At 35.2% G+C, this 18199-nt stretch overlaps 1 protein-coding gene across 1 annotated transcript in view; it reads left to right on the forward strand.

Annotated features, from left to right (window-relative positions):
- The window catches only part of Tenm1 (teneurin transmembrane protein 1), an 827344-nt gene that overhangs the window by 548525 nt on the left and 260620 nt on the right, over positions 1–18199 (forward strand). The window contains exons 10-12 of the mRNA XM_006981543.4: positions 12900–13099; positions 14297–14507; positions 17840–17941. Coding sequence (XP_006981605.1) covers positions 12900–13099; positions 14297–14507; positions 17840–17941 — 513 coding nt within the window. The remainder of the gene's footprint in view (positions 1–12899; positions 13100–14296; positions 14508–17839; positions 17942–18199) is intronic.

Below are 18199 nucleotides of genomic sequence, written 5' to 3' on the forward strand. Positions count from 1 at the left end.
CATGTTTATCAGTGTCATCCTTGTCCAGGTCTTTTTTAGTCAGCCTTGTTTATAGGGCTTCATGGGTATAGCTTCTCTAATATTTCTAGTATATGAATTTTTAGAGCAAAATTCCTGTTTCTCTGGCTCTTCCAATAAATCTAAACCCTACTCTACTATGATCTTTGATACTAATGGTGACTCCTGAAATAATAGACAATATACACACATGTAACATTATATGAACTGAGCAGATTGTATTTATATATTTAGGAGTGTGTGTGTGTGTGTGTGTGTGTGTGTGTGTGTGTGTGTGTGTGTTATACACATGACATTGTAATACCAATTAAAGAAATGGAGGCCTTGAATATGAGTGAGAACAAGGCACATAGCAGGTTGGAGAGAGGAAAGGGGGATATGATGTAACTATATTTTAACTTCAAAAATAAAAAAAATATTTAAAAAATGTACTTCTCACATGTAACTTAGTAATTGCATAGGAAAAAATCCTATACACTTGCTTTGCCTCTATATTTCAGTAATAGGTATTTGTGTTTACTTCTTTATCTTTCCTGTATCACCCATCTTCCCTTAGTCCTTTGACTTGCCTTTTCCTGTTTTCATTATATATCCTACTGAAGTTGCCTTGATCAGATTCACACACAGGTATCTTCTTCCCTACTTGTACCTGGGAAAAGGAAGAATAAATAAAAATGTTGGGTTGGCAGAAAAATTACACCTGACCACATCAGTCCTCCCATTAACATAATCGGAAGGCAACTAAAATGAAAATCTTAGTATTCAGAAACACAGAAATCGTTGGTTTTAAATGTTATGTCAATTAAGTTTATATTTAGTGGTGCTAAGTACTGTAGAGAGTTAACAAATGAAGCAGAAAACATGGTTGTTGCCCCTAAGGAGTCTGATTAAACTGGAGAGCTGAAAGAACATACATACAAGTACCTGCAAAGCAAAATAGCTTACAGCCAGCTGTTATACAGAAATAGAAGTAAGATGATTAAGTATTTAAAAGCTTAAAATGAAACAAAATGAGAAAGGGTAACACATTTGAAGTGGTCTGAGCTAGACCATGGAAAAAAAGATGATTCAATCCTGATAAACTTTAGGAGAATGGAATAGTAAGTAGAATCATAAGGGGAAATGCAGATGGTAAAAGTCTACATGATAAGTATGGAATGAAGCAATGGGGTACTGGATGGAGATGGTTTGGCAAGAAAATGAAGAGATAAATAGTATAAGTAGATAAAGGGCCCTGAGAGTTATTGTTTTCAAGAGGAGAAAGATTTATGATTTGAAGACAAAGAATAAGTAGCCAATAGAGAGGGAGAGATTGAAAATGCTGGTAAGAAGAGATCGTGAAGGGACAAAAGTCTGAGAGGCAGCACACGAGGGAGAAGCCTCAGGGATAAACTAGTATATCAAATTGTATACTGTACTGCTAAAGAATAGACATGATATATTTTTTAAAAATATGAAATGGGAACTCAAGAAAGAAGGCACTATAAATGTTCAATAAATGCTATCATTTATTTTTATTATTCTTATTATTGCTATTCTCAGAAATGAGTTTTGTCTGTGAAAAATGTTAATTTCATATTATTGAATTTCTTCTGGGTTCCTAAATCGTACATATCAAAGGTTATAGCAACATGGAAACCAATGAAAATCGATGCCTATGCAAGCTGCCTCTCTGTCTGGAGGCCAGGTATTAGAATTTATAAAACTCCCTCATTCCTCTCAACTATATGGTAGATAATCATCTAATTGTTATTAAATATCCAGTTAGCAGACATCAAGAATTTAGACAGATGTAAGTGTTCTGAATGTTCCGCAGACACATTCTACATTAAAAAGTAAACTAGACTGAACTCCTGCACCACATCAAAGTCCAGAATGATATGATTTTGATACCTTACAATTCTATATAACAGTATCTAACATTACATATGAAATGTAGAAAATAAACATCTCTCTGGTTACTCCTTCCCATTCATACTTTATACAAGTATTGGAAAAAGTATATGTAGTTCAGCTTCTAGGTATCAGATGGCATACCAACCACTTAGAAACACATAAAAACTCTTGAGATATTATATCATGTTTGTGCATATATGTGCAAACATGCCGTGTCAATTATACCTCTGAATCATATTTCTATAACAGCTATATTGGCATATAATTTATATACTACTCACTTTAAATTCACAATGCAATTAATGTTAGTATATTCAAAGTTATTCTGCCATCACTACTGTTTTGTACTTGAACACTTCTATCATTCTAAAAAATTATAAGTATTGTGCTAAACTCTCATATAACAATTGTCCCTTTACCTCAACAGCTACTAATATACTTTAGTCTGTATATATTCACAAATTTCTGCATTTTACATAAATATAATGATATGATATGTATCCTTTAGAGTACAAATATTCTTACTGCAATACTCTGATAATTAATGCAGGTCATACATAGCATGTCTTTTTATGGACAAATAGTATTCCATCAAATGGATGTGCCAGATTTGATTCATACATTCATTATTTGAGAGACCTTTTATAGGTTTTCACTTTTGGACTTCTATGAACAATTCTGCAAAAAATGTTAACACACATGTTTTTAAAATGGTTTTACCGCTTGAGAATTTCGTATATGCATATAACGTGCCTTGATCAAGGCTACTCTCCATTCCTTCTTCTCCAATACCTTCCTTAACCCATCCATCACTTTTATATCCTGACTTCATGTTCTGTTTTGTTAAACCCAATAAGTCTACTTAGTGCCTCCTTTATGTGCAAGAGTGTAGGACCAATCTACTGGAGCACTGATAGCCTCTCAGGGGCCCCATCCCTGCTGAAAACTGGTTCTTTCTCTCCTAGCAGCCATAAATTCTTATAGCTCCTCAAATGGGGATGGTACTTCATCAACCCCTCCCCCAAACATGCTAGGATTTTATCTATCTTGATAGCATATAGGTCTTATGCATGCCGTCACTGCTGGAGTGAGTTCATGTGTGTGAAGACCCTGTCATGTCCAGCTAGCACTGTCTTGCCCTTATAATATTTCCACCACCATACCTTCACCAATAATCCCAAGCCTTGATGATCTGGTATGATATAGATACTATATAGAGAGCAGAGTACCCCATAATCTAATATTTTCTATAGGTTGACCTGTTGTGAGGTTCTGTATTAATTTTCATTTATTGTGAAAAGAACCTTCTCTGATAAAAGTTGACAAATGTTGTAATTTATGGGAATAAAAATAAGAACTTAGGGGGTCATTTATTACCGCATCAGTTTAGTAGAATAATAATATTATGTTCTACCCCTAGGACCTAGGATCTAGCCAGCTGTCAGCTTGGGGCCCAATTAAGGATATAAAGCATGAGTTTCATCTTTTGTAATGGGCTTTAAATCAGATGATAAAGTGGTTGCTTACTTCCATAACATTCATACCACTGTTGCACCAGTGAGGAAAGCTGAGTAAGGCTATTTATTACTTTTCTACTTCAGTAACATGTATACAACTTCCCAGTACTATAAAAGCAACCCCAAATCTAATTATTTACAAAACACTTAAACAATTTTTAAAAGAATTATGCATTTTATTTTACATGTTACCAATAAACAAATATACAATCAAAATATCATTCCAACTAAGTTCGTCAATTAAAGACATTTTAGCAATACCATTTTATCATAGACCATATACATATATACAGAAAACATATGTACTTTATAAACTATTATAGGTTATAAGAATTTCTACTTATGGACCTAATCTTTTCTACATGTACAGTAACATATTTGTCAGGCATAAAATTTATTAATGGATTTTAAACATAGTAATCTATTATGCATCTATCAGCATCATAAATACAAAGGGGTTTTATTTACAAACATAACATTCATTTTGGTTTCTCAAATGTCTAAGTTTTTAAATATTTATTTATTTTTACACCCCAATGGCAGTTTCCCCCCTCTTCTCCTCCCAGTCCTTCCCCCAACCTCCCCCCTGCCACCTCCTCCTCCATTTCTATTCAAAAAAGGACAGGCCTCCCATAGATATGAACACAATGAGTCATATCAAGTTTCAGTGATACTAAGCACATCCTCTTGGGGAAGGCAACCCTATATGAGGAATAGGGTCCTAAAAGTCGGCAAAAGAGTCAGAGACAGCCCCTGCTCCCACTGTTGGGAGTCCCATAAGAGGACCAAGCTATACAACTGTAACATATATGCAGAGTGCCTAGGTCAGTCCCATGAAGACTCCCTGGTTGTCAGTTCAGTCTCTGTGAGCCCCTGTGAGCCCAGGTTAGTTGATTCTATGGGTTTTCTTGTAAGGTCTTTGGCCCCTCTGGCTCCTATAATCCTTCCACACCCTCTTCAGCAGGATTCCCTGAGCCCTGCCTAATGTTTGGCTGTGGGTATCTGCATCTGTTTCCATCAGTTGCTGGGTGAAGCCTCTCATGACAATTGGGCTACTGATCTATGAATATAGCAGAATACTGTTAGGAATCATTTCATTGATTTGTTGTTGTTGTTGCTGTTGTTTTTGCCAGTCGTGTTTGGATCTCTCCTAGGTCTCTGGGCCATTCAGCTTCTCTCGGTCCTGGCATTCCAGGCAGTGTCAGGGGTGGGTTCACTCTTGTGGTATGGATCTCAGGCTGGACCAGTCATTGGTTGGCCACTCCCCAAATCTCTGTGCCACTCTTAACCCAGCACATTCCATAAGCAGGACAGACCGTAGGTCAAAGTTTGTGTGGCTGGGTTGGTATCTCAATCTGGAAGTCTTGCCTGGTCATGGGAGATAGCCAGTTCAGGCTATGTGTTCCTAAGCTGCTAGAAGTCTTAGCTGGGGTCATCCTTGTAGATTCCTGGGGGTTTCTCTTGTTCCAGGTTTTCTATGTGACCTTAGAATGACCCCTTTCCATCTCTTTTAGTACTCTCTTCCTCTACACACCCTACTTGATCCTTCATGTTCCCATCTTCACCCACCACCCCCAGCCCACCCACAAAAACTCTTCTATTTTCCCTTCCCAGGGAGATCCATGCTTCCCACCTTGAGCCCTCTTTGTTACCTAGCCTCTCTGAATCTATGGATTGTAACATTGTAATCTTTTGCTTTATATCTAATATCCACTTATAAGTGAGTACATGACATATTTGTCTTTCTGGGTCTAGGTTATCTCACAGGATAATTTTTTCTAGTTCTACCCATTTGCCTGCAAATTTCATGATGTGATTGCTGGGTAATACTCCATTGTGTAAATGTACCACGTTTTCTTTATTCATTTATTCCTTTCTTCAAACCTTGGAATAAAAGGTCAAAATAGCCTATTATTAGCAACAAATTTTCACATTACTATTTGTTAGAGGCAGGCGAATCTCTGTGAATTCGAGGTCAGCCTGGTCTACAGAAAGAGATCCAGGACAGGCACCAAAACTATACTGAGAAACCCTGTCTCAAAAAAAAACTATTTGTTTTATTTTTAAAAGTGTAACTATAACATTTTCCCCTTCCCTTTCCTCCTTCAAAACCCTCCCATATACCCCTCTTTGCTATCTTTCCAATTCATGACCTCTTTTTCCTTAATTAGCATGTGTATATATGTTTCCAAATATAACTTACTCAATCTGTTTAATGTTATTTGTATGTATGTTTTCACAGCTGACCATTTGGTATTGGATAACCAACTAGTATGATTTTTCATTCAGTATTCACAGTGCTTACTATATGTGAGGTTCATTTATTTACTTCTTTGTCCTGCCTGTTTGGGAAATATATAATGTATGGCAAAATACGTTTGATAGAGAATCTGGACAACCTCTTTTGATGAATTAAGAGTTCATCAAAAATTAAGATATGTGGGTCCTTAGGATCAGTGTCAATGGTTTCAAAAACAAAGAAATATGATGATTTTATAGTATTCTATTTCAATAGGTGATATAAGAAAAATTAAATGAAGCTACATAAATAGAAATGGTAGATTTTGGTCATTCCATTTAATATCTTCATAGTTTCACATTAATGGGAAATAAAGATTATTCTACCTCCATTTTTTTCTCTAAGAACTAATATTCTAAAATTTACAAGGACTTATTAATGTGAGGTTATATTATATTTAAAGTACCATAAATATGCTAGTTAAATCATGTCACACATAATATGAGGAATTAAGCTCCTTTCAAGATGTTGAATATGCAATAGTATGAAATAGAGAATAAATATATTCTTAGTATGTGATTCTTTTCCTTGAGCTACAGTCCTTAGATACTTTTTACGGAATTCTTAAATGCCTTTATAAAATGTTCATGTTTCTGCTAATACAAATACAATACCTAGTCATTTTTATATGAAGACCTTATATGAAAGTTCTTTTTAGTGAAAATATGTCGGATTGTGTGCCAGTGTCTGACAGGGTTGTGGTTTTCATATATTGAGTCATAATAGAATTAAAATATATCATGGCATATTAAGTAAAAAACATATTAAGTAAAAACATTATTTCCAGAATGTAGTTATTACCCTGAATTCAGAAAAACAATTTTCATAATAACCATATTGTTAATGTTCAGGTATGAGTCTAAGTATTTAAAACCTTGGTTTAAATGGCACAGTCACTGCCAACCTTGTCCATCATAAATTTTGCTTTCGAGGTAGCTTGACCTTTTCTTGCTGAATGAAACTACTTTCACTTAGTGTACCATCCTTCAACATAGCTTCTCTGCCTTTGGTTTTTCCTGCTCAGCAGTTGATGCCTGTGTTGCAACCTATAAAGAGAGTGTTTAGCTCAAACTAAATTGGTAGATATTGGTAAGACTGTGATAACTACAGTACTGCACAGTATGATATGATTCATGGTTCTCTGCATTTCATTCCCCATGTGTACAATGAAGAGCATTGTGTTACTAGAGAGCATGCTATTCTTGAGCCTTTTCATGTGCTTCAGCAAAAAAAAAAAGTTATTAAATGATCATTGAAACACAAATATTGCAAGAGCAGAGCTTATCATTCTGCTGTTTGTAATGTGTGTGGAATCAGAGTCAGTGCTAAGTTTGCTCAGTGCTTTCTTTTCCCTTCATTTAATCAAGCACACTTTTCACAAAAACCACAGTTTGAGATGTCTTGATGTTTTTTAGTTTCCCCCTCTTTGAGTTACACCATTAAAAATGAAATAATATGTAACCTCATAATCAGTGGATTGCAATCCATAACCAATTTTGAGAGATAATAAAATGGAGAAGGTTATTTAATGGTATAAGTTGTCAACAGAAGATACTTCTTTTTCTGATGCACAAAGTTCTAAAAGTTTAGAGGCTGGGAAATTTCCCATCTGTAAATTATGAGAATTTCTCTTCTCTAATACCAAACCACTACCACTAGATCATTTTCTCACTTTTTATTTAAATTGTTTGTTCCCTTGTTTGTTCATGTATTTTTTATCTCTATTCACTTACCTTATAATAACGTTAAACTTTTAAAGGGGAGGAACATCTTCTTGTAAAATTATTTTCATAAATTATTGACGTATATGTACTTTAGATGTACGATGATGTTAATAACCAGCAAATTCCAACAACAGAAATTAATGAGCCTCTTTTCATTTAGTAAATAACATTAAAGTAGCATTATTATGTAACGCATGATGCCATACAGTGCAAAAAAAGAAGCTGTAATATTAGGTAAGGCTTCCAAATAAAACTTAATACCCCCAACCAGTTTTTCACAGTTTTAAAAACAAGTGCATTTATCAATTAAAGAGCATTCATGCCACCTAAAAATTTTATTTGTGGACCCTAGAACATTTTGAATTGTTTTATATTTATAATATTGTTTTCATGACCAAATCGTGCATTTTAAGAAGTGATAAAAACTTCTAATGAAGATAGCTGTTGGATAAACTGAATATTTAGTAAGGTGAGAGCAAAAATGTCCACATAAATATGGTCAATTAATCTCCTACCCATTGAAGATATTTATTGGTTCTAAAACAGTAAGAGTTAAATTTATAATCAACCCTTTGGGAACCAAATTGTTCTGCCTTACACAGAAGAAAAGTAACTTTCAGTGAAAAATAAGGTACTCAGTTGGTCATTTATTATCTCAAAGGGTGTGTTTTATTAGAAATGTCAATTTCACAAAATTATGTATCCTGTAATACATAATTACATTCAAAATTGCAGTTGAAATCTATTATTAACAGTTAACAGTGAACATTCTTAAAATAGTTATTACTCTTGGCCTTAACACAAAAAGAAATAATGTGGGTATTTTAGGGAGTTAAAAGCTGCAAGGCATTGGCCTCAGAATAAAGTCACTGCAGGTGTGCATCTTAATGGGCTGTTAATTTCATGTCAGGTGAACACAAAGGACAAGGACCATGTGTGTTTTTAAACTGTTTGGTATGGATACAGATTTGACGGCTGAAAAATACAAAGATGGAATGAAATGAGGCCAAATTCAATTTTCCCTCCTGAAGTATAATCCTCCTTTCTTAAAATGGAAGCAAACCAATTCCCTTTCCTCCTTTTGTGTTCCTTCCCCTCCCCACTACCAGATGACGTAGTATTCCATAAAACAACACACTAAGCTAGCACATCAAAAGAAGTTATTCTTGTGCAAACTAAACATCTGCCCTTACAGACCAGGTACTTTTAGATGTCATACATTTGGCTATTAATACTATCCAAATTATTCAAACTCACAATCATGGTGCCAGTTTAATGCTCCCTTTGTCCTCACAACTATTTCCATCACTTCTCAGGTATTATTAACAAGTGAACAATGCAACACAGGCATTATTTGCAGTCCTATAAAAGTGTCTCACTTCAAACCTACTCATTCAACATTTGTATCTGAAGACTGGTCGGTCACATTAAAATTTGACAAGCTTTGCTTTGGAATAGTCTTCTGTATTGTTCTCATATATTTCTCCTACTTTCCATCTATACTAAATTACTTTTCACCGAAATATACTTTTTCTACAGAAGTTATTTGTGTTTCCCCTAAATTCAAGTATTTGTGTCATTTCACCTGAATCAATTATCTGTACTCCCAATGTTGTTCTTGTGTCTCCCTCTAATTCATTCCTACATTTTGCCTCAAGATTATAATATCTAATACACCCAAAGCTTTCCAGTTTGGGCAGTGGGTGCATCTTTGCTGGAGTTTGTGCATTATGGGAAATTATTATACCTCTGAGCTACACTAGCCTTTCCCATAATTAAAAAATTTTAATGATACATGTGAAAGGCTTAAATTCGCATTTAATAAATTGGCATTTAAGTTGGCAACCTACACAGAGAATAATGATCCTTTCAAAAGACACATGTTACCAAATAAAAATCCCAAAGCAAGATATGAGATATCCCCTTCCAGTTGTTGGTCAGAGGTAACTTGGAGAACCCTAAAGTAATACAGGCTACTGCCATTGTTTGTAATTGCCCACCAAAACTTGATCATAAGACCTTATTGATAAAGCCACCATAAACTTTGCTCATATGATGTGGAGAAATTAAGCTGGTGCTGACCTGAAAGATTCCTTGCTATTTTTATTGTACCAGAAAGTTGTATATAATCTATTGGGAAAAAAGAATCAACTATCTTACCCAGATGTCAACCTTGTGAACTACAGTAACGACCAGCCTAACAATATATGTCTATGGGAACAATAGTGGAAAGGCATGCCTGGTGCTATAAATATGATCAAGAGCAAAAAGATGATGAGTTCATAGGCCCTATGAGTGACCCTAATACAATTATTTTCCTAAATGGACGTAGTATCAAAATTCCATTTAAATATATATCTCAAGACCTATAGACAATTGCAACTGTAACTCTCAGGCCTCATCAGAGAAGCATCTTTGTATGGTGCATAGTAATTAACACAGAAATTTGCAACTGATCAAAATCCAAAGAACAAAAAAAGGAAACAACATGGAAGAAAGGTCAGAACAAGTGTAAGAACCAGACTTTGGTGATACCAGTGATGAAACTATTCTTCAGGAAATGCAGAACTTAGGTACTCATGAACTCAGAGCAGCTGTGATTGTCTGCTCAAGAACTGCACAAGGTCAAGCTATTCTTCCCAGTGTGGACAGGAAGGGGGGGGCTCACAAACCTCTAATGCTACCTAAGGAGTTAGTGATAGTTGATGGCCTCTGGAGTAGGGCGAGCCAGTTATCTTAATGGTATGATCCCTGGAAGGATAACCATGCTCTGATGATAGACCCACAACAATTTGTATGTGGCAGCATAATATGGACTTAGTTGAAAGATTTAGGGGGAAGGTGGGGAGTAAATATGATTAAAATAAAATGTATGCTCATATAATTATTAAACAATTAATAAAATATATCCTATTATTTTTTCTTTTATTTTTGAGATTATAATATAATCATTTATTCCTCCCCTTTCTTCCCTCCAAACCTTCCCATATGTTCCCTCTTTGGTCTGATTCAAATTCATGGCCTCTTTTTCATTAATTGTTATTACATTCTTTTTTTTTTGGTTTTTCGAGACAGGGTTTCTCTGTGTAGCTTTGCGCCTTTCCTGGAGCTCACTTGGTAGCCCAGGCTGGCCTCGAACTCACAGAGATCCACCTGCCTCTGCCTCCCGAGTGCTGGGATTAAAGGCGTGCGCCACCAACGCCCGGCTTGTTATTACATTCTTATCTGTACACACACACACACACACACACACACACACACACACACAAGTATATGTCTATATACATATATATTCCAAATTTAACTGGCTAAGTCTGTTTAACGTTACTTGTATGTATGTCTTTAGGGCTGATCATTTGGTATTAGATAACCAATTAGTATGTTCTTCCCTGGAGAAGAATATTTCTCTTCCTCTCAAAATTCCTTAGTTGCCTATAGTTTTATAGTTTTAATTTTTTGTTTGTTTTTTGGGGGGGAAGTTTGGGGATTTTGGTGGGGGCAATGGAGTTGAGATCTCTTCCATCTACACTGTTATGTCTATTATTTAACAACCTTGTTCATCTCATGTTTAGGCAGTCATATTTGTGAAACTTTATGGGTGTAGATTCTGACATTACTAAGAGACACAATCTCATAGCAAACTCCCTGATCCTCTGGCTCTTTGAATCATTCTACACCCTCTTCTGCAGTGTTTCCTGAGCCTTAGGTGCGGGAGTGTTTTGTAGATGTATCTGTTAGGACAACTCTGCATTTTGAATGGTTGTAGCTTGCTGTAATGGCCTCTGTCTGTTGCAAAGAGAAGTTTCCATGATGAGAGCGAAGGACTACACTTTTCTGTGTATAATGTAGTTAGGGATGATGCTGGTTTAGTGAAGTGGTGTTTGGGATTCTCCTCAAAGATATATGAGATCACTAGCCATGGGTAGTTAGCTAGATTGTCAGTACCAGGTATTGTATCCCTCTTGTTGAACAAATCGTAAGGCCTGTTGGTTACTACCAAGATATATACGTCACTACTGCACGCTTTGGGTTATTGTGCCATGCACATTATTGTTGTGGTTGATAGGTGTTATTGCTGTGTAGGACTGCCAGTTGCCACCTTTCTTTGGAAGTTTGAATGGCACCTTATGGTTCCATGGAAGCTAGTTTTCAGGGAGGAGATATTCAGGTCATTTCCAGCCCAGGGGCCTTTGAGCCCTGTATCTAAAGTGCATGGTGTCTTTACAACAGAGATTTAAGTTTCACCTCTAGGGGGCAGCCAAGGTCAATATCAACAAACTGTATGGGACTCTCTTGTACAACCCCACCCAAGTCAAAAAGAGGACTTCTCATACTTCATATTGGGGTTTTTGTTAGATCGTCTTTTGTACTTGTGGGGAGCATTGTTAGCTCAGATGAGAAATTTGATTTAAGCTATATTGCATATTTATACAAAGGATTACATGTATAGTAGATTTCATTTAGATAAAGAGTTAATAATATGATTCCTTGTGACTTTCCCAGATATTCTTTCTGTTCTGTGCTAGCTTTACTAACCAAATCCTTTTGACTGGCTCTCAAGACAATATAGACAATGTGTCATTATTTCTATCCAGCTCTACTTAGAACTCTTCTTTATATATGCATATCTCACAACCTTAAGATAGCAATTTTATAGCACTGATTAGTGCAAGCTTCCCTTCCCATGTTCTAGCATCTTTTCTGAAGCTATGTTGAAGTCTTCTGTTTCTTCTATGGATCATGTTCAATGTCATGTCCCATAATAACCATTTTATGACTCATCCACCCATTCATTAAATAATTATAAACTGATCATTCATATACATATATGTAATCTTTACATACATTCACATATATTTTCTACATACTGAGGATGAAGCAAAGAACAAAGCAGGCACAACCCTTGTCCTCAGAACTTATATCCTAGGAAATAGGTAATATGTAATACATAAATAAAATACGCAGTGTGTTGGAATGTAATTACAATGAGAAAATAAAATACAATAAAGAGCATGAAAAGAGAAATATAAAACATTACTTAAACCAATACTTTTCCTTCCTTTGGATACGCATAGCAGTTAATTTCCTGTACAATATAGTTGCTTTTATACTTGTCCCATTCCTTCAGTGATTTCCAAAACCCAATAAAAGCAACAACTACATCTTACTCATCTTTGTAACTCCTACGGTTATCAAGATAATGTTCAGTAAATACTTATTGTGTTAAACAAAATAAATGCAATAGGAGTTTAACAGAGAACGTGGCATAATGTTTGGCCACAAAAGGCCCCTTAGAAGGTATTTAATTTGAGCAAGAGCTTGAAAGATGGAGGGGGAAGAAAAGCTGAGTAAGTTGTTTTGATACATCTGTTCTTGAAAAGCTCAAAAGCCTTGCTTTATAAATTCAGATTAACTGTATGTATAATTCTCTCTTTTTAAAACCAGTGTTTCAGAAGGGACGAGCAATTGACACTGGCGAAGTTGACATTGGAGCACAAGTCATGCAGACCATTCCACCGGGCTTATTCTGGCGTTTCCAGATTACTATCCACCATCCTATATATCTGAAATTCAATATTTCTTTAGCCAAGGACTCTCTGCTGGGAATTTATGGCAGAAGAAATATTCCACCTACACACACTCAGGTATTTGATATAATAGGTATTTTCTTAAATCTTTTTAGAGGGTACTATATCAAGCACTTCAAATGTTGTGATTTGTGAATACTATAGGAGTCAAAGATGAAGGCAGAAAATCTTTGTAACAAAGAACTATCCAGACTAATCACACTTTAATGAAAGCACGGCATGTAGAAATAAAGAATAGCATTTAGCGAACATATTTGGAAAAAGATAATTGAAGGAAACATTCTTTAAACTTGACCACCTGATTCCTAGGAAAAGATCACTGTGAGTATCACAGCCCTCTCATCTTAGTTAGCTCTAGAGTTGGTTCCTTCCTCACTGGTTTTGTCTATCCTTTTACCATTGTCCCAGTCCCAGAATGCACATCAACCACAAGGTCGTAGTAAACAGATTTTTTTAAAAAGCAGACTATATCTTACATACAGATTTCTTTTCTATAAGCAATCATTGATAAGAATTCAAATATGTAAAACCTCTGCAGTTTCCATGGCTCATTCATAAACTCTAGATACCATACTTCTCATGTTTTTATTAAGCTTATTTCTTTTCTGCATTAATCCATTAGGAATGATGCTCTATCTAAGATATAATTTAAAAGAACTAAATACTCACTACATACTTCCCCTAACAGTGAAGGCTAGCATCAAACTTGATATTCTGGCCAAGTCAAGAAGAATCAAAATGCCATTCTAATGTGAATCGCAAAACAGGAAAGTGTAAAACAACGTGTTCACCAAATGATTGGGGCAAAGAGTGGCCTTTGAATATTTAAATATATACCCACAAAGAAAGTAAATTGTGATAAATGTTGTCATTTATAATGTTTCATTTATTTGTGGTTTAAAAACTGTAAAACCTTTTAAATTTGTTAACAAGGTCACATTTCTGAGCAGAATATGCTATTAAGTGTCTACTCTTAGATAGATGCTTTGGTAAAATGTCAGATCTCATACACATAATACCCAAAATTGTTTCTATTTTTAGGGGTTTGCTTTTAATCAATTTTTACTTTGAGCAGTCCCAAACTGAGAAGTTCACAAAACTAACAAATGCCTTTGATTTCAAATATACTTAAGAATTGTTAACTATCAAAGCAAAGGAATATATGTTGAATAGGTCAGTGAGAAGTTAAAGATGGTTGTATGTCCAGAAGTAAAAAATAGTTCAGGCTTATATTTGTGTCTGTATTTGTTCCAGTTTGATTTTGTGAAATTAATGGATGGCAAACAACTGGTAAAACAGGACTCTAAGAGCTCTGATGACATCCAGCACTCCCCAAGGAATCTGATCTTAACATCCCTTCAGGAGACAGGTTTCATAGAGTATATGGACCAAGGACCTTGGTATCTGGCATTTTACAATGACGGAAAAAAGATGGAGCAAGTATTTGTGCTAACTACAGCAATTGGTAAGCTGCCCTGGCTGTTATTTAAATTCACAGTATATCTCTAGAAAGGCACTGGTGGAAAAGGTATTTCATTATTCAGACATACTGTTCCTTCTATCTTAAAGTCACTATTCACTAAAGGTCACTGTGAGTAACATTTTATTTTTTGTTCTTGTTGTTGTTAAAATATTGGTTAAGATTTTTTTAAAGCTCTCCAGTATTTGCTGATATTCTAGGATACTTGTCATGCAGCCCTTTACATATTCTTAACAAAAATATTTCCTGGATAATATTGTTTTAAAAAACTATATAGACGAACAACTTCAGAGAGAAAGCTTATAAGTAAAAGTATCCCTGTTAAGCTGAGCAGGATAACTCACTCCTGTAATGCCAGTAAAGTATCATGTAGGTTTGTGAGTTTAGGGTCAGCATGAGCTAAAAAGGGAATTCAAAATCAGTTATGGCAAACCAGTGAGTACCTACCTTAAGACAGAAAATAGGTTAGGGATATAGTTTGGTGACAGAGTAATTACCTAACATGTATAATTCCCAAGGTTCTACCCCCAGTGAGAGAAAGATAGTTAGGAAATAAAGGCGCTGTTAATTGGTTTGATTATAAAATAACAGCAAATAAATACCTCTTAAAATAGAAAGACTGGCATCAATATATATCTTTAGAACAATTGATGCTAGAGCCACTAAAATACAAATTAAGAAGACTTAGAGAATACTGAAAACAATAACTTGAGTCATTCCAAGCCCTTTCTTCAGATTTCTTTGGGTCTGATAATCAAATGGCCTTTTAAAGTGTGATCTTTCTAAATACAATGCCTATGTCCACTCTTATTCACCATCACCCTTCTTAGTCTGAAGCAACTCAGTCTTTGTCATGTTTTCTCAGTAAACTCACCCCCCTGACCCTTTGTGTGAAGAAAGCGGAGCTCTTTAGCAATTTGGGAGTCCTCAGGGTAAACAACTTGTAGACAGAGCATCAGAGTGTTTGAATTTTCATAAAACACATGTCTTTTAAAAGAAGGGAAAATCTTTTACAGCTGTCAGTTTTCTCTACAGCTCTCAACCACTTTATCCTTTAGTTAACCTGTTCAGCCATATGTTTAGGAAGATGTGTTGACTGGTAATAGATAGACCATCTGCTCTTGATAACAATTAGGTTCTATTTTTACTCGATGCTGAAGACCTTGAGAGAGTAGAAAGCAGTAATTAGAAAAGCAATAAAAATCATACTGAGACAAACTCCATTGATCTTACATCTTCAAAATACATAATATTTTTGTTAACTTAGGAAAATGATGCATTTTCAGTAGCGTCATTACTTTGTCACTAACAGTACATCCTTAGAATTCACTGCAATGAAAAAAATCAGAACACACTTTTGATAATATGATTGTCATTAAATTATGAAGATTGATTTAGAGAAATTAGAAGACATAAAATATTTGTGAATATTTTCTCTCTTCTTTTTAATTTAACCCCTAATCTCAAATTATAAATACTAACCAAGCTATTAACTTGTCAAAAGCTAGTCAACCCAGAACCATGCTTGGGACATTTTACCTTCACTTTATTTCATCCCCAAAGGAATTTCACCTTTTAGATATTTTCTTATCATTCAAATATCAAGCCATCAGTTTCATATGTATTGCCTTTTGAACATGCAAGTCAATATCTTTACTTTTCTACTTGTTTAATATTAGAATGAACAGATACATTTCCCTCCCTGTTCCACAAAGAAAGTTCAAAGGACCTGGAGAGATGGTTCAGCGATTAGAAGCACTTGTTCTTGCAGAGGAAATGGGTTCAATTCCCAGCACCCACATGGTATTTCACAACCACCCATAACTCCAGTTCTAGAATATGCCCTCTTTTAGCCTCAAAACACCAAATACACACATGACACATATGTATATAGATGCAGGTAAAACACTCATACATAAAATAAAATTGATAAAATAACAAAAAATTAAACTCAAGTAAATTTCCCCCAAATAATCAAAAACATATACATCATTTATCCTATAGCATATCCATTATGTTTTATACTTTTATGCCTTGTCTTAATGACAGTGAACGGAGGCTTATATATTTCCTAAACAAACTAAGGATTGTGTCGTTCATAATCCATGCAACCTTTAAATCCTTTCAAAATTCTTTAAAAATTATCTAAAATAGGCTCATACCATTTTTATTTCTTTATTCTGCTCAGGGGAAAAACTCCAACGCATAACCACGGGCTCTCTAACTATGTAGTAAACTAATTAAAGTACATTGCTCTCAATGATTTAATGTGGGAGTACCTACAGATTTGCCCAGGGTGCTTGGTAGATTATAGCTTGCTGGACAAGATCCCTCAGACCAGATTCAGGAGCTTCAGAACAAAAGTCCAGGAATCTGTCTTATATGTGCCACACAGTGTTTCTCCTGATGCAAGGGACTCACAGGCCACCTCATACAAGTGCCACTTCTCAAACTTCATTGCAATTATTCATTCTCATCATTCAAGCAAAGATACCAAGTGGAGGAGGGTCTCTTTAATTAAAATTGGAAAAGTCAGTGGAATGATTTTAATAGGTGAGAATTTAAAAAGAAAACAAGAAGGAATAAAGGAAAGAAGGAAGGAAGGAAGGAAGGAAGGAAGGAAGGAAGGAAGGAAGGAAGGAAGGAAGGAAGGAAGGAAGGAAGGAAGGAAGGAAGCTATTTTGTAAGAATGGATTGAAAAAATTAGTGGCAGAGAACTGATAAGCATTTACAGTCAAGAAGGCATTTCTCAACAAAATACTTAGGTTCAAATGCTTTTACAGGTGGTGAATTTAATATGAACAGTTACTTTAAAAGCATGCCATTGTCACTTATTAATGGAAATGAACTACTGATTATCATATTTAACCTGTCAAGATGGTATAGTATATTAAATAGTCCACATTGCTAGAGAGAAACTTTATTTGCTACAATGTAAATATAAAAAATACAGTACTCTTTGTCTTATGGGTTGCATTTTAAAGTCTGTTCTGCTTTTGAGAAATGTCTTATACTTCTGATACCTTTTTAGCTTTATCATGAATGCTTCTTAAGAATACAATTTATGCAGACCCTTTATGCACTTTAGAGAGAAGTTGGATTTTGTTCTCTTAAAATTCACCAAATTGAGGACCATGTTTAATAATCTACTGCATATGACACCATGCAGAAGTCTTTGCCATCTAATTTTGAGCAATAAGGGCTTTGAAGACAGCAGAGGACAAGATTACTATAGACAACTAATTCCTGAAACTTTTAAAACATCATATCTCTAACCTAAACATGGATTCATTTTTTCTCTTCTTTTGTATTACTAGAAATAATGGATGACTGTTCAACCAACTGTAATGGAAATGGAGAGTGTATCTCTGGACACTGTCATTGTTTCCCAGGATTCCTTGGACCTGACTGTGCTAGAGGTAATGTTGTGCTATGATTCTGACTGTTTTAGAACAGTGGTTCTCAACCTTCATAATGCTGTGACCCTTTAATATAGTTCATGTATGGTTGTGGTGATCCTCAACCATAAAATTATTTCATTGCTACTTCATAACTATAATTCTGCTACTGTTATGAGTTGCAGTGTAAATATCTGATATGCAGGTTATATATGTGACTCCCCCCGTGGGCTCATGACCCACAAGTTGAAAAACACTGTTTCAGAGAACTGTCATTGA

The sequence above is a fragment of the Peromyscus maniculatus genome, chromosome X, assembly GCF_049852395.1.
Source record: "Peromyscus maniculatus bairdii isolate BWxNUB_F1_BW_parent chromosome X, HU_Pman_BW_mat_3.1, whole genome shotgun sequence".
NCBI classification, from domain to species: Eukaryota; Metazoa; Chordata; class Mammalia; order Rodentia; family Cricetidae; genus Peromyscus; species Peromyscus maniculatus.